Source organism: Chiloscyllium plagiosum, chromosome 14 (genome assembly GCF_004010195.1).
Source record: "Chiloscyllium plagiosum isolate BGI_BamShark_2017 chromosome 14, ASM401019v2, whole genome shotgun sequence".
Taxonomy (NCBI): domain Eukaryota; kingdom Metazoa; phylum Chordata; class Chondrichthyes; order Orectolobiformes; family Hemiscylliidae; genus Chiloscyllium; species Chiloscyllium plagiosum.
Genome location: NC_057723.1, coordinates 25441669 through 25460544, shown reverse-complemented (window position 1 = coordinate 25460544; position 18876 = coordinate 25441669). Strand labels below are relative to the sequence as shown.

Here is an 18876-nt window from a genome sequence, read left to right as displayed (position 1 = left end):
CTGTTACAAACATTTCCTGGATTTCACGGCTAGGCACAGAGCTCTGCAGCCAGACTGTGTTGCAATAGGCATCTGAAATGTACCAGTACTGTTTGTGTCTCCCACACAAATCAGTTGATCAACTTAGTTGAAAACTGATGTCAATACTTAAATTACACTGAACCCAAATTGGCTCAGATTCATAAATGAGTCGTTTGAATGAGTAAAACTTCCACTCTGCAAAACTTTTGGTCATACTTCAGCTACACCGAAAATTCTGGCTGTTCTATTTACTGTTACTCCCATTCTAAGTCTTACAGTCATAGAGTCATAGAGATGTACAGCACGGAAACAGACCCTTCGGTCCAAATCGTCCATGCCAACCAGATATCCCAACCCAATCTAATCCCATCTGCCAGCACCCGGCCCATATCCCTCCAAACCCTTCCTATTCATATACCCATCCAGATGCCTTTTAAATGTTGCAATTGTACTAGCCTCCACCACTTCCTCCGCTAGCTCATTCCATACACGTACCACCCTCTGCGTGAAAAAGTTGCCTCTTAGGTCTCTTTTATAACTTTCCCCTCTCACCCTAAACCTATGCCCTCTAGTTCTGGACTCCTCCACCCCCGGGAAAAGACTTTGTCTATTTATTCTATCCATACCCCTCCTTCATCTAAACAATTTCTAGCCATTGCGTTTTTACATTATTTACATCTAAATGAAATACAAGCAATTCAAATCTGACATATCACAATAGGTTTTGGATCTCGTTGTTGTAATTCCAGCTAATGTTATTACTGGACATGCCACATCCAGACTGAGAGGTGCCTTGATATTTTATTTTGTTTTTAATTTACTAAGGTAGTCTTCCACTGAAACACTAACATGCAATGCTGCATGTTTAGTTTTAACAATAAAACAAAAGTTCATTAAGCAAAAGAAATAAAGATTAACTAGAATATCCAAGCTATTTTCATGTAACATAATTTGCAACAAATATAATCCCATCTATTCCAACAACAACACGTTACAGAACTCACATCAGACATAGTTCCCTTCACTATCTATCACACCTATGTGGTTGACTTAATTGATTCCATCAATTCTCACCCAAAGAGTTTGAGAGGCTCTTCTCTGATTACATTCACAACTCAGCTTAGATTTTCTCAGCTTCAAATACGAGGTCAGCATCTGCAGACCTCACTTTCTCCTCAGCTTCAATCGCCCTTTGGATTTCCAACCAAAGATTTCTGCTCTCAAATTTCAGACCAAAACACAGAGATAATTTTGTTTTTCATTTTTCTCAACCATCTCCTTTCTTTAGAAGAAACTACTGTTTTACATCTTATTCAATTCGGACTTTTGTAAACTCCCACCAAGCACTTTCTAAACTATGGGTTTTCACCGAAGCAAAAAAAATCAATTCCGGATTCTTCTAAACTGAAATCAAGCTAATACTTTTTAATGTTTACTCTGCTTGATTATAAATCTCTCACTATACAAATAAATTCCATTTTTCACTCCAGAAACTCTTTCTCGCGTCCTGATTTAGAATAAAAATGGCTCGAAATGCACTAATAAGGTAGTCCCCACATATACATTCCCCAAAAGCCACATATCAGTTTTCAAAAACCAAACTCAAAAATAAATGATTTTAATGCATATATAAACACAAACCTTATATGAAATTTGTGCCAGCATGTGTGTCAGGAATTTAGTATCTAATCTATAATAATAAATCTGTCATCAATTTTGGAAGTCCCCAGGGACTAGGGAAGTCCCTCGTCTCCCATGTCACCCAATCTGCACATAAGATCACGTCAGAATTTAAATAGCTAAAAACTAGAATGGTTCTAATAATACTTCCCCAAATTTTCACGACAGAGAAGTAATCAATAACAGAGACTATGTCTTATTAGAAACAGAAAATAAAAAGAAAGAAGGATCTAGATTAGAGTTGAGAGTGTGGCACTGGAAAAGCAAAGCAGGTCAGGTAGCATCTGAGGAGCAGGAGAATCAACGTTTCGTGCATCAGCCCTTCAGCGGGAAAGATCTAGATTAGCCTTGACTCTGCTACATAAGTAATAATATATCACTTTGCTAATCAGGCCAGTGTTGATGAAGCCAGATAATTGTGAAGCATCCTTGGAGCTGCAAAGCCTCCATGATGGACACTCATGCAATTTATGCTTCTGGAACACGTTTGTGAGCCAGTGAGGGTGGATGATGCTACTCATTGTATCAAAACTGAAGAATCAAACAGTTAGCATGGCTCTACCACAAAGTGTATTTCTTCACTGAAAAATACAATCATGACATAAGAACAGCATTTAAAAAATATTCTACATCAAGCTATGTTAATGAGTGCCTATGGATCAATTAGGAGCAATTGGAGATTCACTAGGTGCCTTAGGGAGGCAGCAGAACAACAAAATCATGCATATCACAGAGCAAACTAATTATAGAAAATAAACAAATTATCATATCATAAAAGTATGAATGATCTAACATCCAAATACTTGGATTTTCTCACAGCAATAGAATGCCAGGAATGTGCTGCTCAGCAGAATGGGAATTATTTACTTAAGGGGTTTCATAGCAGCGATGATGGATGTCTGGAATCTTTAGTGATTTATTGTTAAATTGCAGTGGGTTGTGTTTAATTTTCATTGTGGAATTTACTTCAGAGATAATGAACACACTCAGCAGTCCTACATATGAGTTTGCTCGTCGGGACTTACAAGAGTAGTAATGGAGGAATGGAAGGAGCGTCAGTTAGCTCCTCCAGTCTGTGTTGATATTCAATGTGTAATCTGAAACCTAACACCATACACACCCTCGGTTCCATAATCCCTTACATCTGGGTTAGCAAAAATCTGCTGAATTCTATATTTTAAAATGTTATTTATTTGAGCATATACTGCTTTTACTAGAAGTCGAACACAAACCAGCATATCCCGTCATAAAAGATGAAAGTTTTAATCTAAGATTGTTTACTGTATCACATCTCCATGACACTGGACTCCTTTGGCTATAAATTCAATGAGTATGATCTTTACCTCCACAACCACCTGATGAAGGAACTGTACTCCAAAAGCTAGTGCTTCCAAATAAACCTGTTGTACTATAACCTGGTATTGTGTGATTTTTAACTTTGTCCACCCTAGTTCAACACCGGCACCTCCAAGTAATTTCTAATACACTTTTTTTTACATGCAGAGTGGTTCGTATGTGGAATGAACTGCCAGAGGAAGTGGTGGATGCCGGTACAGTTACAATATTTAAAAGCCATTTGGATAAATTCATGAATAGGAAAGGTTTGGAGGGATATGGACCAAATACAGGCAAATGGGACCAGTTTGATTTGGTCAGCAAGGACTAGTTGGACTGAAGGGTCTGTTTCCAGACTGTATGACTTTGTGACTCTAAATAGGTTACACAACTCTCAAGCTTGTTCTGCCATTCAGTGAGAACATACCTAACCTGACTGTGGCCTTAAACCCACATTCACACTTACCCTTGATATAGTTTATGTTGTCACACTATATTTTATGAGTTATGATTCAAACTTTACTTTTTCCCTCCAAGTCAGTAATCCTCTGATTCATGTTCCCAATTGGAATATTCCTGTTCTACGATATGTTTCAGAATTTTATGACCATTTTTCTACAGGAAAGAACTGGAACAAAATGAAGCCTCCAAATTCCATGGGTTTTTTACTGGTTGTCCAGACCAATTTAGTGCCATACTGAGAATGACAGAAATATTGAGACAGCAGATAAAAATATTGAGTTTTACAGATATTTACCAAGGACAAAAGCAGCCACATAGTTGGAAATCTGTCCAAGGCCTACAATGAAATTCAGAAAGCAGAATATTTCCCAGCTTGGAGAGAATGCTTGAATTATGCTGAAAACAGTCTGTACAGCCATAGTTCCAAACAGAACTATTTTCCTTCCAAACCTAAAAGACAGAATGAAATAAACGTTGAACTATATATACTTCTGATACACTTACCAAGATACATATAAATAACAATGTCTTTATACACATTTTTACATGCTAAGTCATGCACACACTTGTATACATGCATGTGTGGTGTATACATTAAATCCGCATTTTCTCAGTTATACATAAGTCTTACATATGAAAGTAGACTTGACCATTTATTCTTTGATTTATATTTTATTGGGTCCAAAAATCTATGATAGTGTGGGCACACATCTGCTGTAAGCAATGTGATGGGGTACCAGAAAGATTAGAAACTTGAGGTGGCATGGTGGCTCAGTGGGTAGCACTTCTGCCTCACAGTTTGAGGGAGCCAGGTTCAATTCCAGCCTCTGGTGATGGTCGGTGTGAAGTTTGCACATTCTCCCTGTGACTGTGTGGGTTTTCTCCCACAGTCCAAAGATGTACAGGTTAGGTGGATTGCCCATTGTGTCCAGGCAGGTACAGGTTGTTTGGATTAGCCATGGGATACGCAGGGCTGTGAGTCTGGGTGGGATCATCTTCAGAGAGTTGGTGTGGACTTGTAGGACTGAATGGCCTGTTTCTGTACTGTAGGGATTCTCAACAAGATGGGACCCCAGAAATATAAAAATCACAATTTTATCTTTGGGTTTTTTGGATATCCTGGTAGGAATGTAACATTAGCATGCTCCCCAAAAAAACTATGACTTCACTAAAACTATCTGACAAACTCTGGAGTTAGGATCCCACCTGTCCCTTGAGATTTGTTCAGGGGCAGAGAGTTGATTGATTTGCTTCAAGAAATCAATTTCCATCTTTATTATTAAATATACTGTAGGGACTGCATGATCAATTGGAAGGACTTTCCTCAGATCAGGGGTGAAATGGCTGAAGTCAAAAAGATCTGAACTTTTTTTGTAATAAGGAATCATGGAATTAAATTTCATGATTGACAGTAACAATTGCTTCTGAACCATTTCAGATAGCTATAAGCATTAGACTTTAAATGATTTAGATTTCACTTTGTTCATTACTGACAAGACCATGGGCCAATGCATTGTACAAAATCACCAAAGTAATGTCAGCATTTCAGCATTCAGTGCAGTTAGTGCATGCAATAAAGGATGAAGTTGGTATGAACAATAGAATGTGGCCTTGCTTGAAGATATACATGAAAAGGGAAGCACAAGACAATGTTCTACAAACTCTTTCTGATGTGACTTCATTTTAACTCATCATTGGGATAAAATATATGCACAGAAGCCTGTATCCCATCAAAAGGTCACCCTTTATATACAAGTGCACGATACATGGACTCTGACCAGCCAGCTCAAAGTCAGTCCCTACAGTGAGGAGACTCTCTAAGTTTCCTGTTTATATCTATCAGCCAGGGCTCTGTAATTGGGGCAGGTTAGCAACTCTAATCAAGGATCCCATACTCAATGAGATCCACCTGGCTCTTGTTCCAATCACTGGATGAAGAAAGAGGAAATTAAAATCAACGTGGGGATTGTTCTTAGTCTGTTCCATGCATTCCTTGGGAACCAGCTGAAATACAGAGCCTTGAAGCAAGTCATCAACCTAATATCCCTGCCATTGGAAGTATGTGGTATGGCAATGCAAGGAGCTCCGAAAAGAAGATAGAGGAATTTTATAAATTAATTTCAAAATGGTCCACTTCTATTTTCCTCAAAACTTTTTAATGCACAATTTTTTTACCAACAACATACTCTTCACTGCAACTGTTGTTCAAATCTATTATATCTGTGCTGTTGTAACTGATATCTGCATCATAAGTTGGCTGTATTGTTTTTCCACACCTATCTACAAATTACATTTAAACCCATATGAAAATTTAGGATATTGGAAAGACTCATCATAGAGTTAAATTGCACATTTTAGTCTTTTTTTTGTCTTAAGGTGTTACATATGGGAATAAAATGCTTCTTCCAATATCACACTATGTTAAAACACTGATCAATCACATCCTTATTGGAGTATAGGTTTGCCAAATGTTAATGACACTTTTAAACTGTCCCAATTTTGCTGTCCAAGCTCTTGATAACATTAAAATCTGTTCCTCATATTCACTGAGGCTAGCAGCCAAAAGTACCCAGGGAGTGAAACTGGTGTGTGCTAATTTCTCAAAATGTGAGTCAGCCGTCTCTAGCATTTTCTTTTCCAAAGACTGCTGTATGGAAGTGTGCCTGAATACTGTAGAGTGGCCAATGGCATAACCATTTTCAAAAAGAGAGACAGAGTTAACTTGGGTAATTATAATCCTGCTAAGTTAGCATCTGTGCTAGTGAACATTGTAGTATACTCATTGTATTTGAGTTTAACATCATGTGTGACCCAATTCAAAACTCTGAGGCATTTCGTATCTCATATCAAATTCTGTTCATCCTTCACCCCTGTCCCACATTCTGATACCTTAAAAAATCTAATCTTTATTTTCACTTCCCTCCATGGTTTCACCTCTCCCTAATCTTGTAACCTTTAGTCCTGTTACAAATGTTCCCTCTATATTGTGTGGTATCATAGCAGCTGGGAAGTTTCATGCATGCCATTGGCTTTTGGGCACATAATTTGTGCTTGTGGAAGGTATTGCCACACACAAACTTGGAGGTCCACACATTGGCAGGAAAAATTAGAGAGAATGTTGTCCATAACAGCAAAAGTATCGTGCGCTGTTCTGGAATCCACATTTTTGAAGGGATGCGATTGCACTGGAGAAGGTGCAGAGGAGATTCTCCAGGATGTTGGAAGGTCTGGAGAGTTTCAACTATGAAGAGAGATTGGACAGACTGGGGTTGCTTTCCGTGTAGCAGAGGAGACTGAATGGTGACAGGATTGAGATGCGCAAAATTGTGAAGGCACAGACAGGGTAGACAGGAAAGAACCTTTTCTCTTGATGAAGCAATCAATAATTAGGGTGCATAGATTTAAGGTAAAGGCAGGAGATTTAGGTGTGAGGGATAAAAAAAATCACCCAGAAGGTGGCGGGAATCTAGAATCCACTGCATGTAAGACTGGTAGAGGCAAAAACCCACAGAACATTTCAGAATGGACTTGTAATGACAAGGCCGTTCCACAACTAGGGGACAAGTGCAGGAAAATGGGACTAGAATAGTTAGGTGTTTGATTTTAACTCTAGCAAAGTCATGGGGATTTTTTCCATGCTGTAGACCACTGATGACTCTAGTGGCTACTAATTTTGTTCTGAATGATCATTCCTAAAAGCATTCCTATTACCAGCAAGGACCAACGGCCATGGCGTTGGAATACAGATGGGTGCAGCTTTCTGGCAGGTCCTGAGGATGCTGGACTCTGATCTCCACGGCAGACGCAAGCCAAACCATCACATGGCTCACTGCACTGCTGCAGCCCCTCGTCAATGTATGACCATTGTGTCCCACATACCTGTCTGCTGCTTCTGTCCCTCTCTGTGCATGTGGACAAAGTTCCTGATTGCCATCACCAGTGAGTTGTCTCCTGCCTGTGGCTGAATAGGTGCCTGTTCCCTGAGGGCCCTCTGAGTACTAGCAGCCTGGGAAATTGCTGGCCTCGGACAGAAGCTGTCACAGTGAGGTGCTCACCAAATTGTGCTCCTACACTCCCTGAGCCTAACTTTCCCACAATGTGGTCAGTGTCTGAGCTGACTGGGGACTGCTGGAGGCAGCCTTGCCGATGTTTACTCCAACTCTTGAACACTTTCTTGCTCAGAGTTGGAAGAGGTAGCTGATGGTGGAGCAGGCTGTTTCTGTGCGATGGTGGTCGAGAGCTGGCTGTGAGCCAAAAGACAAAGAAGGCAATATGGTCAATGGTTGGTCGTGGTATGCAATGAATGATGCTGACACCAGGGTTACTGTGAGAATTACAGTGGAATAAAAAATAATACTTCCCCAGTTGGGATGCATGTGGATATCCTAGCATCTCCACAAGAGTGGTCCCAAATTCTCTCCTTGGAAGAGCTGAGGAGTCAAATGTTAGGTTCCTCGCCAACCTTCTAGGCCTTTTCTACTATATTAGAGTTTGTTTTTCTGTGGGAGTGAGTGGAAGAAACGAATTGAGTGCCATGCAAGTGCAGGTTGGTGTAGGTGCGGGTGATCAACAAATGGTAAGCTGTCCTGGGAAGAAGAGAGACCAGCACAGAAGTCACGTAGGGTTAATGGTGTGGGATGTTGGTTGTGGTGACAGCAAGTGAGGAAAGGTGTCACAGACAATGATGAGAGTGGCAGAGCATGAACCTTGGTGCAGCAGCAGAGGGACAGTGAGTGTAAGATAGTAGACAGAACAGTGTACCACTTACCCTGATGAAGTGAAGCAAGTGTATGACCTTCCTATGCCATTGCTGGCTGTTTCTTCACATCATTGAGATGGCTCTGGCCCCAGATGGTAGCCATGATAACCTGTCATGTTCTGATGCTGCGGCCTCTTCTGCCAGTCCTCTGGGAAGAAGAGTTCCCTCCTTTGCACCATCGCATCAACTGGGATGTCCAGATCCCTGTTAGATGATCGTGCTGCCATCTTCCTCTTCTCCGACATGTTCAAATTCCTCCTTGACCAAGCAGTACAGTTTCAGAATGCCAGAGCCCATGCGGGTACACAGTGGCTTTTTAAAGATGGCACAGGTGCCAGGAATTCTGGCTTTTCAATGGATATCAACCGAGTGGCGAATTGTTCTGGGAACAACGTAGTGAGCCTGGGACAGAATCAGACATGATGGGGCCGTAGGATGTGACAAGATTTCTCACTAAACCTTGCAGCAAGAATCCCTCTCAAAATATTTAAAACAATCACATTTACGGAAAAAAAATGGAGAACCCAGCCCATATTTGATTTTTGGCCTTTCATTTTTTATTAGTCATCCTTTGCTGGTCGCTAAGATTGTCCCAATCTTCTTCTCAGTGTTGTATGCCTTTTCTTTCATTTCAATACCATCCTTAACTTCCTTACTTAACCACAAATGGTGCACTCTCTCATAGAGTCTTTCTTACTCAATGGAACATATCTTTATTGAGAGTTTTGAAATCTCCATAAGCATCTGCCACCATTTATACCTTTCAACCTATTTCTCAGTCCACAGCAGCTAACTCTGTCTTTCTCCTTTGTAATTGTCTTTATTTATTGGACTTGTCTCAGATCCATGATTTCTACCTTCAAACTCATGCGAAATTGTCGCATTTTATAATCACTCTTGCATAGGGAATCATTTACTTTGGGATCATTATGTTACACATCTAACATATCCTGCACTGTTGTTACCTCACTGCCATTTTCTATGCCAACTGAGGTTATGTTGAAGGGCTCTCCTTCTGAACCTCTCCCCCTACCTGAGGCATTGTGACACTCAGGTTAAACCACTCCGAGGTGTCTCTCTCTGATGAGAGTGCAGTCTATGGTCTGGTAAGAGTATGGTGACATTTCTTTGTATTGCCATATTCCAGGACTGACTCTCACCTGGACACACCAGAAGGATAAAGAGTCCAGCTCATGGAAGCAGGATCTTGGCCAGTGAAAGGTGACCATCAGGATCCTAAGAGTTTTTTTTTGGTTTTAATGTAGCTCATGATAGGAAGTGGAGTTCGAGGGGAATGTTGGGTGGGAGGAAGGTGGAGGGGTGGTGTTGGGAGAAAGAGAGTTTTGGTACAAGGAAGGCTTATGATTTCATACAGGGCATCTGCAGAAGGTGATCGATATCCGCTGGCCTACAAGGAATCCATTAAAGTTTTAAGTAATGTTTGATAACTATGCTTCTTCGGGTCCTCAATCCTGGCACAAAAGCTTTCGCCAAAGTGGTCAGAGATGTTCAGTTTGCCTGATCCAAGATCGAAAGTACTTTGATATTTGAAGGATTTCACCTGATCCAGACCTCTGAATATTCACAATGACCAAACTGCTTATAGCTAGCACATAACTTATTTCCTAACATTCAGACATTAAAATAGCCTTCAATAGGAATGCCACACAAATAATAAGTTACGACACAGTTCCTAGATTAACCTCCACATGCTCAGTATTATTTTTTTCGGTACTTGGGCCTAAAATTCCTTCTGGCAGAGGGAAACAGAAGAAATAACTCACCTGTCAGATAACTGCCCAGAAACAAAGGAACCAGCCAACACTCCCACAAAGAATGCTGACATAGAAAATGGCCCTTTCCAGTCATTGTCGCACACCAAATCCCACTGAAATGTAAAAGCAAAATGAAAAATTCAAACAAAATTACAAGCAAGTTATTTTACCATTTAAAATCTAAAAATAGAAAGAAATGGGATATAAGAGAATTGCATTTCACAAATCAAACCTACTTTGATGTCATTCTAACCTCAAAGTCATAAGTCACATGACACCAGGTTACAATCCAATAGGTTTATTTGAAATCTCAAACTTTTGGAGCACTGCTCCTTTGTCAGGTGAAGTCACTTCAACTGATGAAGGGGCAGTGCTATGAAAGCTTGTGATTTCAAATAAACCTGTTGGACTCTAACTTGGTTTTCTGTGACTTCTGACTTTGTCCACTCCACTCCAACACCGACAATTCCACATCAAGTTGAGCTTCAAGCCAGTTCTCACAACTCTACCTATCAGGTTGTGGGTCCAATTCCTACTCTAGAGCTTTAAGCACATTCAGATTCAGTTCAGTTTAGTTGGAGTTCAGTATTTTGGATGAGATGTTAAATTATAATCCCCGTTTGCCTTTTCAGGAAGGAAAAAAAAGAAGCACTATTTGAAAATGAGCAGGCTACATTTTCAGTCAAAACTTATTCAACAGGTAATATTACTGAAGTAGATTACAGGTACGTATCCCTTTATCCAAAATGCTTGAGACCAGCTGCTTTGCAGGAATTGGAATTTTGCGATTTTCCGAACTAATGTAGTGTCCCCTGTAGGGTGTAGGGCAGTAACCCGTAAGCAAACACAAAGACTGTACTGCAGCAAAAACATATGAATACTGACACTAAGTGGGTTAAATAAAAACTAGAAGTACTATCACACTTTATTTATAGTGTAATATATACAAATTCATGAAATACATTGACTATATTCAACATTTTATTTCCATTAAAAAAATTCCAATAAAAATATTTGGTAAAACTCAAACATACACAGCTTCAGCACTATGGCAGGCGGTGGTTGTAAAGGCTTTTTCAAGTGTCATCTGTCTCATTAACATAGGTTTCTGTCTAAGCAATCTCTCTTTAATGGAGTAAATTGCCATAATCGCTTGCTCACTGATAAATGAACGTTGTTCAAGGCCCGCAATTAACTGATCACACATTTTCACCCATATTGTCAATGGAGACTTTTTCAACTGTGTTCACTAACTCATCATCATCATCATCTATGTTCCACTATCCTCACAATTATCTGCACATGGACCCATATTTAAAACCATTTCAGCAATATTCCCAAGGAACTCGCTCAAGGAACGCACGACAGGCACATCATTGTCAATGTTCAGCATTTCTTCGATGTCAGCTTCATGTAATTTATTTACACTTTCATCCGATACATTTTGTGCATAAGTAACAAGGCTTGCTATCATCTTTTTCTCTTCAGTGACATGAAATCCTTCAAACTCTTCACCTGCAGGTTCATTTACAAGAAACATTGTTGTAGGCCAGAGTCCGTGCCAAGCATTTATTAATGTTGCATTATCAACATCATTCCAAGCATTAGCAACTGCGTAAATGGATTCCTTAAGACTAAACTCTTTCAGGAAGTCTTGAATTCCTACCTCTCTGTTGACTGAGAGGTAGGAATTCAACACAGTGATAGTTCCCGACACCATATTCTTCGGTAAGATGCCGCACAGCCACACCACGATCAAGCTTCTGCAATAATTCTACTATCTGTATTATTGATAATGACAGATGCTTCCTTTTCTTAATATTATTGTTAACCATAGATGTACCTGCACCTCTTTTTGACATTTTCACTCTAAAATGAAACAATTTAGCACAGTAAAAACAATATACAACTGACGTCTCCAAGTGCAATATGCTAAAAGGGGTGCAGGAGCAGAGGTCACCGGCTGTTTTTGTGCATTAATCATTGAACCTGTTTTCAAGATGGCAAGGGAGAAGGACACTTCAGCTGGAGCTTATCCATTCCGGCTGTTTCTTTCTCATTTCTTTCCCTCTTTTCTTCTCTCTTGGTAAATCTTTTCCTTTTTCCCTTTGCTCCTGGCCTCAGCTTGGAAGCGGCGAGGTGTCCTCTTGGTCTGACCCAGCCCATGCCGGCATCTCTACCTGGTCTCTCAACAGCTAGACATTGTGGTCTCTTGGCTTGGTGTGGCAGTATCTCGGCCTGGCCTCTCTGCCCAGCGTAGTGATGTCTTGGCCCAGTCTCTCGATGGCCTGGGGCAGGCTCTCAGCCCGATGTAGCAGTCTCTTGGTCCAGCATGACAGTATCTCGGTGCACGAGTGGGTCCCAGTCAAAAGGTATGGTTCTGGAAAAGCACAGCAGGTCAAGTAGCATCCGAGGAGCAGGAGCGTCGTCGTTTCGGACATTATGCTGCCTGACCTGCTATGCTTTTCCAGCACCATACTTTTTGACTCTGACTCTCCAGCATCAAACAGTCCTCACATTCTCCTAGTACGAGTGGGCCCTGCCAGATATGGTCCAGAGGCAGCAGGAGGAGATCAGGGAGGTAGCATCTTCAGCAGCAATGGCATAGCAGCCTAATGCATGAAGAGGGAGCAGTGAGAGAAGCTCCCCCATATCTGAGGTGGTAGTATTGAGAACAAACAGCTGAGTTCTCCCAGAGAGGGAGACAAGCGGAGAACTCATTAACGACTATCAAACTTTTAACTTTAATCCTTTATTTTTCTAGTTTATAGCAAGAAGGAATTTAATGTTAGCTATTACTTTATTTCTTTATTTTTCAACTTATTCTGCATAGGTAATGCTCCTGTATTTCTGTACTTGAGCACATGTGGTGATAAAAATCTAAATCCAAATCTGAATCTGAATGTGAATGTAGTAGAACAGGTTAAGAACATGATCAGCAAAGCAAGCAGAACCTTGGGATTTATCAATAACGAGTGAAAATGCAAAGAAGTCTTGTCACGCTGAATAAAACACTCGTTTGGCTTTATTTAAGAGTATTACATCAATTTGTGGGCAGCACACTTCAGAAAGAAGGCAAAGGAATTAGCAAAGGTGTGGAAAAGACTAATGAAAATGATTCCATGGATAGGAATTTTCAGTTACTACGTTGAAGAAAATGGAGTTATTCATCGGAGAAAAGGAGGCTGGATCATGATATTCAAAATTACGAGGAGTTTGGACAGACTAGCAAAGGAGAAGGATTGCTGGTAGGATTGAGAATCAGGCGCTACTGTCAAAAGAAGAAATGGTGACTTCACAGAGCATGTGGTTAGGATCTGGAACATACTGACTGAAAGTATAGTGGAAGGTTGAATTGAACTAGTCAAGCGGAAATCATGTTATTATTTAGAATATTGTGAGCAATTCTGGTCTCCCTTGTATATGAAGGATATTTTAAAACTTGAAAGGGTTCAGAAGAGATTTACATGGGTGTTGCCAGGGTTGAAGGGTTTGAGCGAGAGGGAGAGGCTGAATAGGCTGGGGCTGTTTCCCTGGAGCATCAGAAAGGTAATCTTATAGAAGTTTATGAAATTCTGAGGGGCATGGATAAGGTAAATAGACAAGATCTTTTTCCTGGGGTGGGGGAGTCCAGAACTATAGGGCATAGATTTCGGGTGAGAGGGGAAAGATATAAAAGTGGTGTAAAGCACAACTTTTTCATGCAAAGGGTCGAGTGTGTATGGAATGAGCTGTCAGAGGAAGTGGTGGAGGCTGGTATAATTACAACATTTAAAACGCATCAGGATGGGTATACGAATAGGAAGGGTTAAAGAAATATGGGCCAAGTGTTGGCAAATGGGATTAGATTAATTTAAGATATCTGGTCAGCAGGGATGGGTTGGACCTAAGGATCTATTTCCATCTGTAGCATGTCTATGACTCCATGATTCTATCTGAAAAGAAACAGTCAGCAAGGCTGAAAGCTGAAGACAGGGAAGTAGTTATAAGTGATTTACCCCTTCAGCAAGCCAGCAAAGATAAGACAAGCTAAATGACCACCTGTAATGTACTATTGTACAATTCTGATTCTATAGGCATAAGTTAAAGTCCTCCCCTGGCACGATTGCCAGGAGGGTGGTACTTAATCATCCTGGCTGCTGTATATTGAACCCATTATTAGGCAATAATTCCATTTGCATGTGTACACATTCTAGTCAACCAGGAAACATGCTATTCTAGACATAACGATGAACTGTGAGACAAGATTGAATAATAACCTCACGGAAAAGAACCTCTAGGCAACTGGGGTCATAACATGAGAAAGTTCATGCTCAGCTTGAATGGACTAATATGTTGATCCAAGACTAATATTTTAAACTTAAATAAAACTTTCGGCATCCAATCGATGAAGGAAGTATGAATTCAAATTTCACAATGGCAGTTTGAAAAACTGAAAAAAGTTATTTTTTTAAAGATTGGAAATAAAGAGATGGCTTTATTAATATTGACCATGAGGCTGTCTGACTTTTCTATAACAACCCCAACTACTCCAACAACTTCCTTTAGGAAGGAAACCTGTCAACCTGTCAGACCTGTATGTCACACCTCAATGTCTTCTAATGTTGCCACTAGCCACCCAGCCAGCTGTAACAACTGAATCAGCAGAGTTAAGAAAGCTTCATCACCTTCACTGATTGGTCATAAATGCAGCACTGCCAGTAACTCACACATTCAAAGAGTAGGCAATGATTAAAAAACATAACCAAGTTAAAAATATAAATCAGTCAGTATTTTGACCCATGATTGCTGTTATGTGAATCTGATATAAAGCACACGTGTAATCAATGAATGAGGCACGTCTGTGATCTCTGACCTAGTCAATTTCCAAATAATCACTATCTCAGTCCAGACATGAAAGATTCCCTATAGGATGACCACCTTACGTTTCAAAGAAATTGGGTTAGTAATTAAATTGCTGGCATAATAGAAGCAATAGCAACATCATTTTGAAGTAAGCCAAACCGTCCCGGAGAGAGAACTCCAGTGTCACCCCTCAGAACATTGCTTCTGTTCAAGCTCAAATAAGTGTAACACTTTGTGATCTCTACAGGTTGTGCAGAGAAAGGTGCCAGAGCATCTTATCCAGTGGATACCCAAGTGGACTGTCAAAGTAATTTGATAGACTGTCTAAATGACAGAACCCACAAGCACCAAGGTGTCACTTGGCTGATAGTGAGAGGGTCTTTTACCCTCAGACCCTTCCAGCACACCCAGAACCTCTTCACTATCATGCAGTGTTCATGAGATGGGTGTAGTGAAGATGTACCATCAACCATCTCCTTCTGAAGTGTGCCTTTACAAAGCATGTCACAAAAGGCATCCAGAGATTTTCATCTTGGTCCATCCCAAGCAGCTCCATAAGGCAGAAGGTTTATTATCCTGGTTGTTCCCAAGGACACAAACTGAAACAAACATCAACTATTGCTGGAGGACCTTCAGCCAAAATATTCTTTGTTTGGCCTGAAACCTGTTGGTTTTCCAATGAAAAGTGCTGTTCACAGACAGGTGTTGCATCCTGGCATATTTCAATGACCATGACTATGTTCAGTGGAAGCATCATACTGAAAACAGTGTCCACAAAAGAGAATGACCACTAGCTAAGACCCCCATGTTGTAGTACATTGAGAAACTGGAATCCACATAAAACCACTTTGACTGTGTGTTCAGTATGAAATGTATTTTGTAAATAAAACCTGCAATTATGAATATAATGAGGCATCACTGTACTGAAACACATTGAGCTGTAGTGATTTTTATTTAATTTTAGCTTTGAACAGCTAAAATTTACTTACACATTTTCCTTAATACAGTACATTTCTGGAAATAAATTTAGAAAGCCCACCACCTCCTCTAGTCACTTGTGGACTGGTAACAAATGTAGCCCTTCCAGAGATTGTTAAAAATCACAGAACACCAGGTTATAGTGCAACAGGTTTATTTGGAGGTACCAGCTTTCGGAGCGATGCTCCTTCAATAAATATAATAACTGAAAGAAGTTAAACTTTCCTAACTGGGATAAAGATATGATTCAGCATATAAATCAGATTCAGATTGCTATTCAGTGAGTTCAATGGTACACTGTCACTGCTTGTCAGTGATGCAGAAAGGAATGTTGAAAGTGGTGAACAGGATACTAATCAAGCTGTTTCCTTCTTTACAGTGTTGAGCTTTTTGAATATTGTTGAAGCAGAGTGGAGTGTATCCCATTACACTACTGAATTCAACCTTGCAGATGGTGGACAGGCTCTGGGGAGAAAGCAGCTCAGTCACTTGTCCCAGAACTCTCAGCCTGTTCCTGCAGCTACAGTATTTGGTCATCTGGTTCAATTCAGTGACGGCAAACTCTGGGAACTGCCAGTGGGCATTCAGCAATGAAAGTACCATTAGATCTCAGAGAGATACTGCTAAATTCTTGCTTGTTGGAGGTGATCATTGCCTGGCACTTGTTCATTAAGCAGTTTCAAACGATAAATATAAGACCTTCAGAAATCTTTGGACAATAGGTTGTTTACCGGCAAGTGGAACCACATATCCTGCCTGAATTCTGAAGTCACTGGTTAATGCAGTAGGGTTCAGCTGAATTTTAGAAATTTTTTTAAGCAATGAAGGAGGGTGGTGGAGTAAATGATAGGTGGTTATGAAGCCCAGAGAGCAAAAACAACTGTTGGGCAGGCAAAGGAATGGGTAATGTCAGCCTGGAGAAATGAATAGCTGCTGATTTAGACTGTTACTAATGGGATGGTTGTGGTATCTGCCCATGTAACGACAAGGCCGAGTGTTTGGGAATTGGGGTAAGGACATGGAAGAAGGTGCTCACACTCTAAAAATTATTAAAGTCTGTGTTCACTGGGCTGTGGTGTCCCCAAGTGGGAAGTGAGATGCTGTGTGCCGCCTGCAAGCAAGTGAAAATACCTTGGAGAAAGAAGCGCAAGGAACAACAAGTCCTAACAAGCCAATTGGATCATCTCTATGAACCCTGTGAACAGACACCATTCATCTGCCCTTCCATTACATAATATTATATATTGGCCTTTATATTAGATATAGACAACGGAGTTCAAATGAACCTCTTGAACAATATAAAACGTGTTGGGGCATTCTTAACAGGGAGATCAGGAAGGCAAAGAGGATGTGAGATAGCTTTGGCAAATAAGGTTAAAGATGATTCAAAGAGATTTTACAAGCACATTAAGAGCAACTAGAGAGAGAACAGGGCCCCATAAAGATCAACTAGGACATCTTTGTGTTGAACCTCAGGAGAAGGGAGAGGTATTAAATTAATATTTCTTGCCAGTTTTTACTGCAGAGAAAAAAATGGAGGCTAGAGAACTCAAGGGAATAAATATTGTTTTGAAAATAGTACACATTGCCAAAGAGAAAGTACTGGAAGTCTTGGAAAATGTAAAGGTGAATAAATGTCCGGGACCTGATCTAGCGAATCCCAAGACATTGAGGAAAGTTGGGGTGGAAATTGCAGGACCTCTTTCTCAAATATTTGTATCACCTATAACTACAGGTGAAGTGCTGAATGACTGAAGAATGGTTAATATTGTGCCTTTGTTTATGAAGGGAAGTAAGGAGACCCCTGGGAACTTTAGACCTCGGAGTCTGACTTCAGTGATGGGTAAGTTGATGGAAGTGATTCTGAAAGATAGGATTTATATGCATTTGGAGAGTGTTTATGGATAGTCACCATGACTTTGTGTGAGAGAAATCAAATGTCTCAAACCTGATTGAGGAAGTAATTGAAAAGATTAATGAGGGCAGAGCGGTAGATATTGTTTACTTGGACTTTTGTCAAACCTTTGACAAGGTTCCACATGGTAGGCTAATTAGTAAAACTAGATTACATGGGATTCAGCGTGAGCTTGCCAATTTGGTTACAACATTGGCTTAATGGCAGGAGACAGAGAGCGATGGTGGAGGGTTGTTTTTCGGACTGGAGTCCTGTGACCAGTGGTATTCCACAAGGATTGGTGATAGATTCACTTTTATTTGTCATTTATATAAATGGTTTAGATGAGGATATAGAAGGCACAGTTAGTTAGTTTCTAGGTGACACCAAAATCAGTGGTATAGTAGACAGTGAAGAAGACATAGTTACGCTAGAGAACAGAGGTAGCTGGGTAACAGTTAGAGGTGGGAAGGGGAGGAAGCAGGCAATGCAGGGATCCCCTGTGGTTGTTCCCCTCAACAATAAGTATACCGCTTTGGATACTGTTGGGGGGGACGGCCTAGCAGGGGTAAGCTGCAATGGCTGGGTCTGTGGCGCGAGGTCTGGCCCTGAGGCTCAGAAGGGAAAGGGGGAGAGGAGGAGAGCGCTAGTTATAGGAGACTCTTTAGTTAGAGGGACGGACAGGCGGTTCTGTGGACATGGGCGAGACTCTCGGATGGTTTGTTGCCTCCCGGGTGCCAGGGTCCGAGACGTCTCGGACCGTGTCTTCAGAATCCTTAAGGGGGAGGGTGTGCAGCCAGAATTCGTGGTGCACGTTGGCACCAATGACATAGGTAGGCAGAGGGGTGGGGAGGTCATTCAAGAGCTCAGGGAGTTAGGCTGGAAGCTAAAAGCTAGGACAGACAGAGTCGTCATCTCTGGGTTGTTGCCGGTGCCACGTGAAAGTGAGGCAAGGAATAGGGAGAGAGTGCAGTTGAACACGTAGCTGCAAGGATGGTGTAGGAGGGAGGGCTTCAGGGCTTCAGGTATTTGGACAATTGGACTGCATTCTGGAGAAGGTGGGACCTGTACAAGCAGGACGGGTTGCACCCGAACCAGAAGGGCACCAATATCCTGGGAGGTAGGTT

General features: G+C 40.9%; 1 protein-coding gene across 1 annotated transcript in view; it reads right to left on the bottom strand.

Annotated features, from left to right (window-relative positions):
- Positions 1-18876, bottom strand: part of LOC122556563 (solute carrier family 22 member 5-like) — a 110601-nt gene that overhangs the window by 85835 nt on the left and 5890 nt on the right. Inside the window, exons 2-3 of the mRNA XM_043703377.1 lie at positions 10042-10145; positions 3794-3948 (exon numbers count right to left, since the gene is read on the bottom strand). Coding sequence (XP_043559312.1) covers positions 3794-3948; positions 10042-10145 — 259 coding nt within the window. The remainder of the gene's footprint in view (positions 1-3793; positions 3949-10041; positions 10146-18876) is intronic.